Source organism: Lotus japonicus, chromosome 1 (assembly GCF_012489685.1).
Source record: "Lotus japonicus ecotype B-129 chromosome 1, LjGifu_v1.2".
In the NCBI taxonomy this organism is placed as follows: Eukaryota; Viridiplantae; Streptophyta; class Magnoliopsida; order Fabales; family Fabaceae; genus Lotus; species Lotus japonicus.
The window spans coordinates 38725245-38739176 of NC_080041.1; the positions used below are offsets into that span (position 1 = coordinate 38725245).

A 13932-nucleotide genomic window follows, 5' to 3' on the forward strand; every position below is an offset into this window, starting at 1 on the left:
TCTATATGGTCATGGAGTTAGGGTTTCACTTCCTCCCATATCTGGCCGCATATACTTCCTTGGTCTAAGAATCAATCACAACATGAATAAATGGACAAAAAGAAACTTGGGGATTAGAAGGTGACAATCTAAAACTGACATGCAAGGAACAAGAGCTCCTCTTTTCGGTGGTTTAACCTCAGAGGAGGTGGAGATCTACGGGAAAGTAGATTCCGTTTTCAGAACGGAGAACACCGGAGAGGTCGTCGGAAATCGCCTTCGCGGCGGACCACGGCAGAGCATAAAGGTGGAAGCTTTATGGAGGTTGTCATGGAGGATGGTCGGTCATGGTGGTGAGGTTGGCCTCGGCCATGGTGGTCCAGGGGAATGGGGTGATGGTTCGGCTGGAGAGAAGGTGATGTAGTGCTCATGCAACTCTCATAGTTGGTTCATGGTGGTGGTGCGTAAATAAAAAAGATTTAATTTTTTATAAATTTGAAGATAATCAACAACTGGTTTTACCATTTTCTTTGTCCTCACGTATAAATTGATTTCACCTTTTTGTAGGAATGATTTTTTAAAAAGTTGAAACAAACATATTAAAAGAATTTAATTTTTTTATAACTAAATAAAGTGATTTAAAATAATAAATTTTTTGGATTTTTTTAAACAAGCACATTTTTTGGTACCAAAGAAAATCCATTGTTTAAGCTAAACGCAAACCCAAAAGAAAAATTGTTTAAGCTAAACTCAACCTTGATTATATGTCCAAAAAATAAAACTCAACCTTGATTAACATCAAACTTCATAAAATGATATTTTTCCTGCTTGCCAAAAAACTTCATAAAATGATAAATGAAATTAATTGATATCTAATTGAATTAATATATATAATATTATATTATTATATATGTATTGAATATAAAAAAAACTATAATTATCTTATCAGGAAATAATTTCCCGTGCGATGCACATGTGATAGAAAAAATCATAGAATTTCATCTCCGTGCATCGCACGGAAACGGGCTCAATCCTAGTAATAAATTAATAGTCATATCCTCAATTTTTTGAAAATGCACATGTCATCCTTCGCATCAATTAAGTGATAACGTGGACATCTTTTATGACTTGAAATTTCATGACTACTTTCATTTTTTTTAAACGTTTAGTTGGATTATATAGAGACTTAAACTAATAATTTCAAAAATAAAAAGCAAATATAAAAACAAAATCCTTAGGGCATGTTTGATTGTAGTTTTAGTTTTCAGTTTTTAAAACAGTTTTCAGAAACAATTTTTAAAAACAGTTTTCAGTAGAATAAAATAGTTTGAATGACATGTTTTCAAACATTTAGAAAACTGATAGACTTTATAGGCAAACCTTGTCCATTACCCATGAATACTTGATCATTGCCAGTAACTGACATGCTATCTGAAAAGAACTGAGGCATCATGTGTAACATGATGTGTAGCTCCTGAGTCAGGGAACCAACTGTCAAGGGTGGAAGGTGCAGAAGCTACCATAGCCTATGGTGCAGAAGCCATCACGGTCTGAGGTGCACGAGGATGTTGTGCTGGAGCTCAAGGAAATAAGCCAAATCCAAAGCTAGAAGGTGCAGAAGCAGTGTAACCATAGCCAAGAGAAGCAAACATAGCACCTTGTTGAAAAGGAAGACCAGGACCATAACTTGATCCAACAAAAGGCACACCAAACTGTGCAGGAGAAACCAAATGGTTGGAATCCATGAAAAGGTGTGTAACAAAACTGTGGAAGCAAGACAAGAAGAGAAGAAACTGCAGTTTGTGATGGCATAGTAGGTTGATTCTGTGAACCAGAAGAAGAAGAATTTCCTCGATGATAGCAGATGCTAGCATCATGGCCAAATTTGTGACAAATCTGACATTGAACAGAACGATCGCCACCACGACCACCACGATTTGATCTCCCACCACGTCCACCATAGTTGTTGTAGCCACCGCGATCACTATAGCCGCGAGAATCTCCAGATCTATTGCAATCATCAGATCCCGATGAAGAGTCAACGTTGCTCGAAGCATAGTTGACTTCAGTGCTCGCCAGTAATGGAGGCGCGGCGATCGTCGAAGGCAGTGCAGTAGGTGTCTCCGGTGATGAAGAAACCAGAGGCGACGACGGTGGTGCAGTCGCATGAGCAAGAAGCACCGCCGGTGCAAAAGCTTGAAGCTGACGTGCACGTGTGCGATCCAAACGCGCTTCATGCGCGATGATCATCGGTTCAACATGCGAGATCGGGCACTGCTCATCACGATTGTAAACAATCGTCATCAGATGACTGTAGTCATCTGGAAGGCCATCGAAGATCGCTTCCAGGTGTTCGCGATAAGAAATTGGATTGCCAATCGTGATCAGCGCATTCACGATCAACTTCACACGCTTGAGGAAATTCGAAGTGCTCTTCGAACCTTTGGTGATGGTTCGAAGCTCAGATCGCAGTTGTGTAGACTGCGCAAGCGACTGAGCTTGAAAGAAATCAAGAACAGCTTGCCAAACCTCCCATGAGTACTTGCAATTCACGACAGTGGGAAGCACAGAAGGCGATAGAGAAGAAAGAAGCCATGCGAACAACGCAGAATCCTGCTGCTCCTAGAGTTGATATGCAGGATTCTCAACCGCATTCACACGATCCTGTTCACCGAGAAATCACAGTGGAATCACTGGATCAATAAGAAAATTATGCAAGCAATGTGTCCTGACAATTCCTTCAACATTTTGCTTCCATGAGAGGAAATTGGAGTCATCAAGCTTCAGCGTGAGCTTGTGAACAAGTGTAGATGCACTCAATTGTGGAAGAGCCACTGAAACTGGTGCTGGAGTAGGTATATGAGTTGCAGTAGCAAAAGCTTCATCAGCCATGGTGATGAAGAAGAAGAAGAAAAAGGAGAAAAATCTGAGAGAGAAAGGTCTCAAGGACCGTACCCTGCTCTTGATACCATATTGAAAATGTTTAACTGAATTTCATTATTGTAAAACTGAAGAGTACAAGTTGCGATCTCTCTATTTATAGAGAGTTACAAGCTTGCATAAGAAGCTAACTAATTCTGTTATGCCAGCTCAGCTTTGACAACTAAGCTTGACTGTGGTAGAAAGGGAAGAGGCAGCCGATCCATTGGCAATGCCAAGATTGCCTGAAATTTAGCCATGATGCTTCAATATGCTATCGTGATGAATCATATTCTACTCAGCAACCAATAACATACCAACTCACATCCTTTTGATTCAGTGCTTTCTGTGTGAACTTAAAGTCCCATGCTCATGATCTAGCTCTCCGTGCTCACGCAAGACATATGGAACATGATCTTTACTTCCTTTATAAGAAGGTGCTCTCCAAAACACTCACTGTTCAACATGTTCCTGTTCACTTGCAGATTCCGAAAGCCCTCGCTATCTTGGGCATTCAGTTTTATGCTTTTAGGGTTTGTTAGTGTTGGCTGGTTAGTGGCTGTTAGTCTGTTACACTTGTAACAGAAGCCTGATCAAAAGTGAGTTCTTTCACATGGCTTCTCTTTTGCAATGCATGTTTATTTGAATTCGGTAAAAGTTCTATGATTCTTTGTTTAGCTTTTGACGAATTCATGTGTGGTGATTAGTGAAAAGCTATATATGTTACACTTATTTCATATATTAAAATTGGGATACAATCCTTTGAAATATTCAGCTACAAACTTTACAAAGCGGTAGAAGATTTCTGGTTTCATCCATTCTTCAATTCTTACAAAACGGTAGAAGGTTAGTCTTACCTCTGCTTTGGTCAGTATAATACTTTTTTTGCCTTTATCTAGCTAATACGCAATGTTGCGGATGAGTTCTTAGTATTGGGCGTATTGCAGAGTTTTTTCTACTGGTTGTGGTGCAGAGTTTGATTGCTACCAACATTCTACTGGCTGTAAGGTGTAATTATCAAGGTTGCAGAGTTGTTTTCAATGTTGAAAGAGGTATATATTTTTCAAATTAAATCTTACTATTTTGTTTTTACCTCAAAACATTGTCATATGGAGATGCTGTATGGGTGCTATGCATACATGTTCTTGTATATGTGTGTATCTGATCTGAAACTATTTTTTCAGATCTTAGGTGACATAACCTCGAATATTGATTCTAAGGAAGTGCTTACTGAGGCATTGAAAATTCAGAAGAATTATCTTAGCAAGGTAATTCTAACATTAAAAATGATTTGCTGGTTTTCCATCTCTTTTACCTCTGATATAAACTCTCCATGAATAAGTAAAACATCAATTTTTATTGCCTCTACTCTATTTTCTGCAAGAAAACGAATGTATGAAGAGAGAACCCAACTAAAAGAAAATTCTCCTCACTCCTTCGTAAAATAGTGCTGTTAGGAAATATCTCATTTAGTAAAATTTATACAGACTAGTAATCTTGCAATGTCTTCTCACAAAGTAATCCACAACCATTGAATTTGGAATACTTGGGTATTTATGAGCCTTATACATTAGCCTAAGTTTTACTAGGTGAAAAATGAAGGGAGCTATAATATACCTTTGGTACATTATTCTGGTGACAACTTTCTGTTAAACAATGTAGTTTTCTAACAATGTGGTATTTCTATTTTAATTTAGTGAGTACTAACAATTATTTTTCTTTCAACTTATTTAGAGACAGGAATTGATAGGGATAAAGCTTTGGTGGATTTGATGTTTATGTTTTTTGGTCTAGTCTTTGGTTCAAATGAAAATAAAATAGGGGATTATGGTGAAGTTTGGTTTAGGTCCTTAAGATATCTTTGTGGCTTGTGGTTTGGTTTTAGATATATTGTATTGCTGTTAGACAGTGACTTGCCTTTTGGCCCTTTACCCTTGAAGATAAATGTCAAGTTTTTTCATTTGGAGAAAAAACTTGTCATGAAATCTAATTAATGCTCTATATTTGATTGTAATTACTTCAGCAGAATGCTGAACAATCCTACATCCCTTTGCCATAGTCATTGCAATTGTGTAAACTAGATGGCTTGTAGATGAACGCATAGGCGGATCTAGCACCCGGCTTGCCTGGGCACTTGCCCAGGCTCCGTGGCAAATTTTTATTTTTTTAATTTGGGCCGCAAGGATAAAAACTGAGTTTTTTACCCACCCAACCTGGGCAAAAAAACTTCTGTTCTGTTTCAGTCTCTTGTTTCTGGTCAAGATGGGAAGAAGAGATGAGAAGATGAGAAAGGGGACTTGTGAATTGGATCTGTATGGGTGTCTCTTTCTCTCCCGTTTTCATTTTTCTGATTTCCCAATAATCACCTTTTCCACCTAAAATGAAAACAGAGGTAATCAAAATGAAAACAGAGGCTTCAATTCCGCAAGAATCCATGTGTGTTTCATTTTTCTTATCTGTGTGCGTGTGTTTGCTAATTGGGGGTTATCTGGCATTCCCCCTTTGACCCATGTGTCTTTCTTTTCTTTTTATCAATTATCACTTTTTTTTAAACATCTTCAATAATTAATTCAATGGACTTAAATTAAAAAAATATCTTAATAGCATACGTTCATACATTATATTCAACCAATTCAAATGTTATTCATTAATTATTCATTAATTTAGTTCCACTAAATTTAGAAACTACTAATATCATCATTTGGTTTGATATATTTAATATTGATAAAATGTGATATTAGTTTGAACTTTTCTCAAGTATATAATTTTTTAATGTGATAAGACTCTCTCTAGCATCCCTTTGTTATACACCATCTTTGAATTTTTAAAGTAAAGTTTAAGTTTAAATCAAATTATATATAAAACTGACTCGATATGCCTCTTTCGTACCAATTACGTTACAAGTCGTGTATCGCATACCCATACTCGTACCACGTATTGGAGCATATGGCGAACCAGCTGGTAACTATGGACTATACCTATATGTTTAAGTTAGGTGTTTAATTGAGAATGAAACGTATTTGTCATTCCAACAGTCTATTCACGCCGCAACATCCGCAATGCCCGTAACCGCAATTTAAAACCTTGAATCAGATGTCAGGTTGGGCGGTTAGACTTGCCCAGGCTACATAAAAATCCTGGCTCCGCCACTGGATGAACGGTGTATTTTTCTCCCATTCCCCTTCCATGTGTGCGAGTTTGTGAATTGTGATGTGTTGTCCGCAAAGAATGGTTTTCTTATACAACTCGGCTCATGTTTGAGTCATTGAATTAGGACTAAAAATTTCAGGATTATTTCGTAGTCCTTCAACATTTCAGGATATTGAATTCTCATGTCTTTTTCACTATGCTTCTTTATTGAATGTAATTTTTTTTATTCTTCTTACACATGTTTTATGTACTTCACAGTGACTGATATATATATATATATATTTGTAGCAAAATGATGATGGCATGATGGTGGAAGAAGATGATACTACACTTTGATGGTGGAATTTGTTGGTTTGAATGCTGTTTTAATTTGGCCAAAACTAGTGTCGATCATTAGAACAATTTGGATCTTGTAGTTTGGATCTTTAGTTTATTAATTTGGATTATAATGTATTAATGTTGATGGATGATTAGTGACTTGACGTTAATTGTTTTACGTGGATTCAAAGAAGATAATGATGGACAATATTTTTTTGTATTCAATTAGCAAGTATAATTGTTATAACATTAAATGATTATGGTATTTTACAATGTTCTGAAAATCGGACCGGTCATCGAACCGGTCGAGACACTGGTTTGAGGTTTAAAGGTTCAACCGAGGTCGAACCGGGTTGAACCGTATTAATTTAAATAATATAATTTTATATACATATAAAAAAATATAGATAATATATGACATCTCTTTGAATTACTAAATACCAAATACAAAATACCAAGTGTGATAATTTTTTTAAACAAAAAATAATCTTTGTTAAAATGATCCTTTCTTCATTGAATTATATTTATAAAATTTTAATAATTTCTCTCATCCAAATCATCTAATTGTTTTTTTTTAACGTAAATCATCTAATTGTTGTAAACTTTACAAGAGCCAAAATATAGGTCAACAACGCAACTTCAAATTTTACTTTTTTTTGGATAACCCTTGAATATATTAAAATTAAATGCACAAGATGTGCCATTCGACAGATACAAATACAGTGCAAGGAAAGCAAAAGGGGATAAGGGACATAACCAAAGGGAAAACAAAGAAAACAGGGGCCACAAGGCCAAGAAATAACAGGGGAGCAAATAAAAAGAAGGGTTAAACATCATATTAGTCCCTGTCTTTGTGTCGCCGTCTGATCTAGGTCCCTCGCCGGAAAAATTATTGTAAATGGTCCTCATGTTTGAAATATTTTTGGAGCGGATCCTCGCCGGAGGTCGAGCTCCGGTGAATGCTTAAATGACATGCTGACTGGGATCAAAATGCTTATGTGGATTTTTAAACAAAAAAAATAAAAAATAAATTACACATCATAAAATTTAAAAAATTTAAAAAACCCAAATTACCCCAAATTAATTAATTAAAATTAAACTTATTAAGTAAAAAATTAAAAACCCCAATTCTCCTAATACCTATTTTAATTCTGTCAAAACATCATCTTTCATTCTTCTTCATACTTGCTATTGTGAAACATGGAACAAAAGGACAAAAAAATTCTTTCTAATTGCCGATAGGCTAAACCCCATTCAATTTGTGCTGGTGAATGAAATCCCAAATTAAAACTTGTTATTGATTCATCTATTTCATGGTCCTTGGTGAATCTAATTCAGTTATAGCAATTCCCTGCACTGACACAATCAAAGCCATCAAATTTGTCTTCTGCACTTTCCCAGCATCCAAACAAGATATGCAGAACCTGTGCAGATGGGGAAAATCGCAAACCATGGGTGCGAACGGGTACCTTGGTGAGTCCAAACGAATCAAAATGAGAGAGCCCTCAACCTCTCCTCTTCCACTTCGCACGACAGAGCCCTCAACCTCTTTCTCGGCCTTCGATTCACATTTCACAGCAACACCAAGCGGTTGTTTGGTCTGGGTTCTTCTGGGTTTTGCTTCCATGCTTTTCATCTTCTCCTTCTCTCATAAACTCAGATCCAAACTTAGATTGGGGGGATTTCGGTTGGGGGTTGGGGTTTTGGTTTGGTTCCGATTGCAGGTGGGGTTGGGGTGGTTCCGATTGCAGGTGGGTGGGGGTTGGGGTTGAGGGGGTGTGGGTGCGGGTGAGGTTTGAGGGTGAGGGTGAGGGTGAGGGTGAGGGTGAGGTTGCAGGTGGGTGAGGGTGAGGGTGAGGGTGAGGGTGAGGGTGAGGGTGGGTGAGGCCGTGAGTGAGGTTGCAGGTGGATGGTAGAAGATGATGATGATATTCTGGAAAATGATTCTGAATTAGGGGATGGAGAAGAACTTAGATATGAACCCTAAATTGGTAGGGATAATTGAGAATTTGGGGTTAATTTGTGGAATTGAAATTAATCTGGGAAGGAAATGAATTTGTTAATTAATTATGTTTAATTTTAGTTAATTAGATTAATAAAACTGACATGTAATTTTTTTTTTTTAATTTTTTTTATAATCCACGTCACCTCATTAAACCCAGTCAGCATGCTATTTAAGCACTCGCCGGAGCTCTGACATCCGGCGAGGATCCGCTCCAAAAATATTTCAAACATGAGGACCATTCACAATAATTTTTCCGGCGAGGGACCTAGATCAGACGACGACACAAAGACAGGGACTAATATGATGTTTAACCCTAAAAAGAAAAGGGAACAGAGACATCCAGAGCAAAATACGATCAGCCAAGGCACACTCCAAATTGTACTTGGCTTCTAAAATGATGTCGTTCTATCCCTTTCAAATTAGAACGCACCAGATCCTCTGTTCTACACTTCTTCTGTTCGAACCGCTTGTTGGGCTCGCTGGAAAACGCCGCCGCAGAGGCCGCCACGGTCGCCGGAAACCGCCGTCGCAGGGAGACTGGAGGCCGGCGCTCAAGGCAAGGGTTTCTGTTGCAGTTATGTCGTTCACGTTGTTGTTCCCTCGTTCAACCTTTCTAATTTTTTCACTTTTTTTTCAAAAAACAAACAAGATCTAAAACGATGTTGTTGCATTGGTGATCCTAAATCAGTAAATCTTGATCCTGATACATGATTTTGGGTATCTGATTCAGGAATTCACCACTAATCAGGAATTCTGGTTTGCTTTTTCTGCACCAAAAAAGGTTCTGCAATTTTTTTCCCAAAACGCTGTCGTTTTGGCGTGGTTCAACAGAACCGGAAAAACCGAGCGACCGGCGGTTTTGACCGGTTTGGCCGGTTCAGATCCGGTTTTTCCGGTTCAACTCCGGTCTCATGTGTAGCCGGTTTTTACAGTGTTCCGGACCGGTACTGTGCCCGGTTCCCGGTCGAACCGGTCGGACCGGCCGGTCCGGTCCGGTTTTCAGAACATTGGTATTTTCAAAAAAGAAACTGATTAAATACATTAGAAAAATATTTCTTATGAATCTCCTAATATCAATAAAAGACCAATTTCCTTATAAACAAAAATAGAAGACCATGTTAATTCAGCACTTTTGGCTGATGTATTTTCTCTGGTTATTTAATGAAATTCCTACTTTCCATAAAAAAAAATAGAAGACCATTTTTTATTAATTATTAACCAAAAAAAATTATCTTATAAAATCGAACATTTCCAATTTCACTGTAAAAAACCGTTCTCATAGGTACTAAAGAGAACTTGTCTGGTATAGCAAATGCTAATGCTACACTTTAAGATTTGTTCTCAAACACATAAGAGAACGCTTTTCTCTAGTCATGTACCAAAACGCCCGGGAAAGCGTTTCCGTAGGGAAATTAGAAAAACGTTTCCGTATCACATCAAAGGCTACGTTTTGACCCCATGTGTTGCACTATGTGATGAAAAACGTTCTCTTAGGTTTTAGCAACGCCTCAGACGACCACACTTGCAGAAGCGTTTCGGAAGCCATAGGCAACGCTTTTTTAGGATTACGCTACGTTTTCTGGGCGTTGTTGTAGACCCAAAATGTTGTAGTGTGCCATCTTGATACCACCCGAAATGGTAAAAAAAAAAAATTCTAAGGAATCAAAAAAAAAGAAAAACTGGAGATATATCCATGATTTTTCTTTCTCTTTCAAACTCCAATAGCTGGGTCAATCTCCTTACAAAAAATGTGTCCTTGCCAAACACCTAATCTTATCTCAAGTCAACTGATGTGCCAACGTAACCTTCTTACAAGGATACATGAATGACACAAATCTTGAAGGATGTCAGCTTGGAAAATCCCCTTTTGGAAAGCTATGTGCTTTCTAGGTCTAGCAAATAAAAGCTAAATGCCTAATCTCATCTCAAATTAAATGTTGTGCTGATGAAACTTCATTTAACCTAACACTAGTGTTAAATAGATGTACTTTGGCACGGAATTCACCTCTTTAATTCTGTCAAGACCATCAAACTAATCATACAAAATTGGTCCATCAATTGATCATCCCCATCATCTATAGAAATTTAACTTCACTTGAAGAATGTATTGAGAGACTAAAACAAAATTGAGTAATCTAGCTTCTCTAGAATGTTGCTAAAACACTGCAAACCAACACCTTGTGCTTTCCTGGACTTCTAAGTCTAATTTTACTTGCTGCTGTGCTTTAATTTGTTAAAACATATCTTTTGCTATGGAAAATGGTCTTGGTTTTTTCTTCCTCGTTTCACTTTAAGACGTGTGTATGTTGATCTTGATTGTAAGAATTCAAGACAGTTCATATATTTAATATAATGAACACTTAGTTTTTGAAGTTAGGGTATGTATTTGTGGTATGAACTTTTAATACTATAATTTGTCTATTTTAATTTCACTTGGATTTTCTGGCTTATTTCCATATCTGCTTCATACTTACAGAGGTTTTAGAAAACGTTTTGGCGATTTTATCACATGTGGTTCTGTTCTCTCCAACAATATCATTGGACATGTGGAGTTTTTGGCCATTATTGATGGAAGAACTGGCAAATTGGGCAATCCATTTGTTTCCAAGTATGGTGCTTAACTACATTTTGAGTTTGCTTTTACAGTTTACTCTGCTTATATCAGTGCGTAGTTCCGATAATTTATAGGCTATCCATTTCATTATTGATATTCATGCTCGAGATTAGTTTGTGTGTTGGACTTAATCTGAAGATAAGCACAACTATGAGCATCATAGAAACTCACTAAAGAAAATAAGGCTTCTGTCAAATGATATAAATTATGTCTATAGTTTACAATCAATATATGTAAGTATCACCTAGCCTGGTCAATTCTATAATATTGTTTTTCTTAACCTTTTAATATTTTCCATTTCAAGCTCTAAATCCCTATCCTGTCGCCCTCTTGATTATAAGGAACACATTTTGATAATGTACTTATAGATCTTTACAAGGTAAAACCATCTCAGCCTCTTTATATGCCCTTCCATTTTAAAACGGTGGTTGTTTTATGTAATTAATATATTTATTCTATGTGTTTGATTAAAATGTATATCTATTTATTCACTGTATTGCTTTGGCCCTTTATATTATAAGTTGTAACTTCTTTTTTAATTTTTTATTACAATAAGTTGTAACTCTTAAAACAATAATAAGAGAAAAAGGTCCATATTGTCTGGCATCAACTTTTTTACACTATCAACCAATCAAATTTTACAGATTGGCTAATTAAAACTAAATAAAAATAGATTTTCTCACATTGTTTTTAATCTAATTGGAGACTTGTTATAGGGATATGGTTTAATTACGCCCACTTTCTTTTACATTTTATTTCCACCCGTTTCCCCTTTCTAACTATCTCTCAATTTACTATTACGTCACTTATTGTATTTCTCATTTCTCATACTTCTCTTCTTATCACTATCTTGTGTGGATGGAATTGGGGTGTGGACAAAGTATTATTGCTTCTTATATGATGTGTACGGCTTGTGTTTGGTTTGTTGAAATGTCCAGTTAAATAGCAGTCAATATGAGAAAATGTTTTGTTGAGACCTATTACACCTAGAAAGATAGAAATAAAAAAAGTGAGAAATAAGAAATATGATGAACAATGTGGTAGAACCCATAATAGTGATATATAAAGAAAAATTGGGTGGAAAAAATGAGATGTTAGTGACGCTCCGTGCGAATATATCAAAGGTTGGTGAATGAGGGGACTTGTCATATAATGAGTACAGCTTGCAATTGATCATCAGTTGAAATTCCTTGTTAATTAACAGACCATGGGTGTCCTTCTTTTTTCTTTTTTCAATTTGGGTACTGTGAATGGTGTTCTTATACTTGAGACTATTGATTAACTGTGGATATTTTTAATTTCATGAATGATAGAAATGTGGAAAGATAGATGAGCAAATGGACTTGCTGAAGAAAAACCTGAAGTTGATCTACGAAGGCGAGGCGTTCAATGGGAAGCTCACAAAGACAGCACGATCCCATGGCAAGAAGTTTCAAGTTTCTATTAAACAAGAAACCTCTAGATTACTGGTATTTCATCTTAACTTTACCTAACTTTTTAAATTTCTATCATCAATTAGTAATCTTTTTCGCAAAATCATAGTCTAAGGCTATAAGCATTCGGCCTTATAAAATCAACACGCATAACACACCTTTGTTCTTACAAAATTGTTCATGTAATTTCGACTCAGAAATGGTAAAAATCAAATGTCTCTCTATGAGTGCAGCTTATAGGGATTGAATATTCGACCTAAAAGTTTAAACCGCCACTTTTAATCATAGGGGTTTGCTTGTTGTTAAGTTTTTGCTTGTGCTTCAACTGTTCAACATTTTTCTATTAGTGGGGCAATTAAAATCATTTTCTCTACTAACATGTCTACATGTTATTTTGCAGGGCAACTTGGGCTGGGCCTACATGCAAAAATTGAACTATGTGATGGCTGAGGCGGTGTACCGGAAAGCCCAAATGATCGATCCAGATTGTAACAAGGCTTGTAACTTGGGCCATTGTCTCATTAAACAAGCCCGGTATGAAGAGGCGCAATCCATTATTGAAGAAGTATTAAGAGGAAATTATCCTGGGTCAGATGATAGCAAGTCAAAGAAACGAGCCCAAGATCTCCTAACAGAGATAAGTGTAAGATCAAGGTTTGATCAGTGGTTGCATCTCTATATTTTGATGATTACATTTAAGGTTTTTGAAGATGAACAGTTATGGTACTCTAACGTTTGCCTCTTTTAGTTGTGACAAACAGGTTCTGATTCTGACCAAAGCCAATTCAATCAGAAGACGAAGACCCAAGAGTAGCCAAAAGAGAGTTGAAAAGCTTACCATGTTCGCTTAGAACAGTGACAAATCCTTCAGAAGTTCTGAAGATAGAAACTCTCAAGAGGTACTGAAGAACCGGAGTCAGAAGTTCTGAAGACCAGATGTTCCAGCGGAACGGTCCAGAAGTAGAAGACTCAAGTTCTGAAGACCTGCAAGAAGTTGGCATCTGAAGACCAAAGCTATTCTAGCTCTGACGTTCAGAAGTTCTGAGGAACTTGTTCAGAAGCAGAAGTTGCAAGGTCAGAGGATCCAAGCTTCCGTCTGACTCTGATCAGAAGCTTCACCAAAGTTCATCTGAAGCACTCTAGATCATAAGTCAGCTGGTGAAAGGACAGGTCGCTGTCATAGTACAAATCGTACAGCCTCAGTCTGTCCGCCACCTACCTCGTTCAGCCTAGCAGTCTGATATTACAAGATTGCCACTCCAACGGACAAAACCCTAGCAACGGCTACATCATATGCCTTGGAGTATATAAGGGCTGAAGATAGAAGAAAGAAGCCAAGAAGCTTTGCTGATATTATCGAATTCATTCTAACCAATCTATTAGCATTATTTCTTCACTGCTCTTAAACATCTGAGTTTACCATTAGCTTTTCAGAAGCAGTTCTTGTAAACCCGAAAGCTTTTACAAACACTTTGTAAGTTCCTTGAGAGACCAAGGTTGGTCGAATCTTGAGA

At 37.0% G+C, this 13932-nt stretch overlaps 1 protein-coding gene across 1 annotated transcript in view; it reads left to right on the plus strand.

Moving 5' to 3' along the window:
* Positions 1 to 7679: 7679 nt before the first annotated feature.
* Positions 7680 to 13932, plus strand: part of LOC130735453 (protein SULFUR DEFICIENCY-INDUCED 2-like) — a 41017-nt gene continuing 34764 nt past the window's right edge. Inside the window, exons 1-4 of the mRNA XM_057587436.1 lie at positions 7680 to 7839; positions 11327 to 11364; positions 12299 to 12454; positions 12819 to 13061. Of these exons, the coding sequence (XP_057443419.1) occupies positions 7680 to 7839; positions 11327 to 11364; positions 12299 to 12454; positions 12819 to 13061 (597 nt within the window). The remainder of the gene's footprint in view (positions 7840 to 11326; positions 11365 to 12298; positions 12455 to 12818; positions 13062 to 13932) is intronic.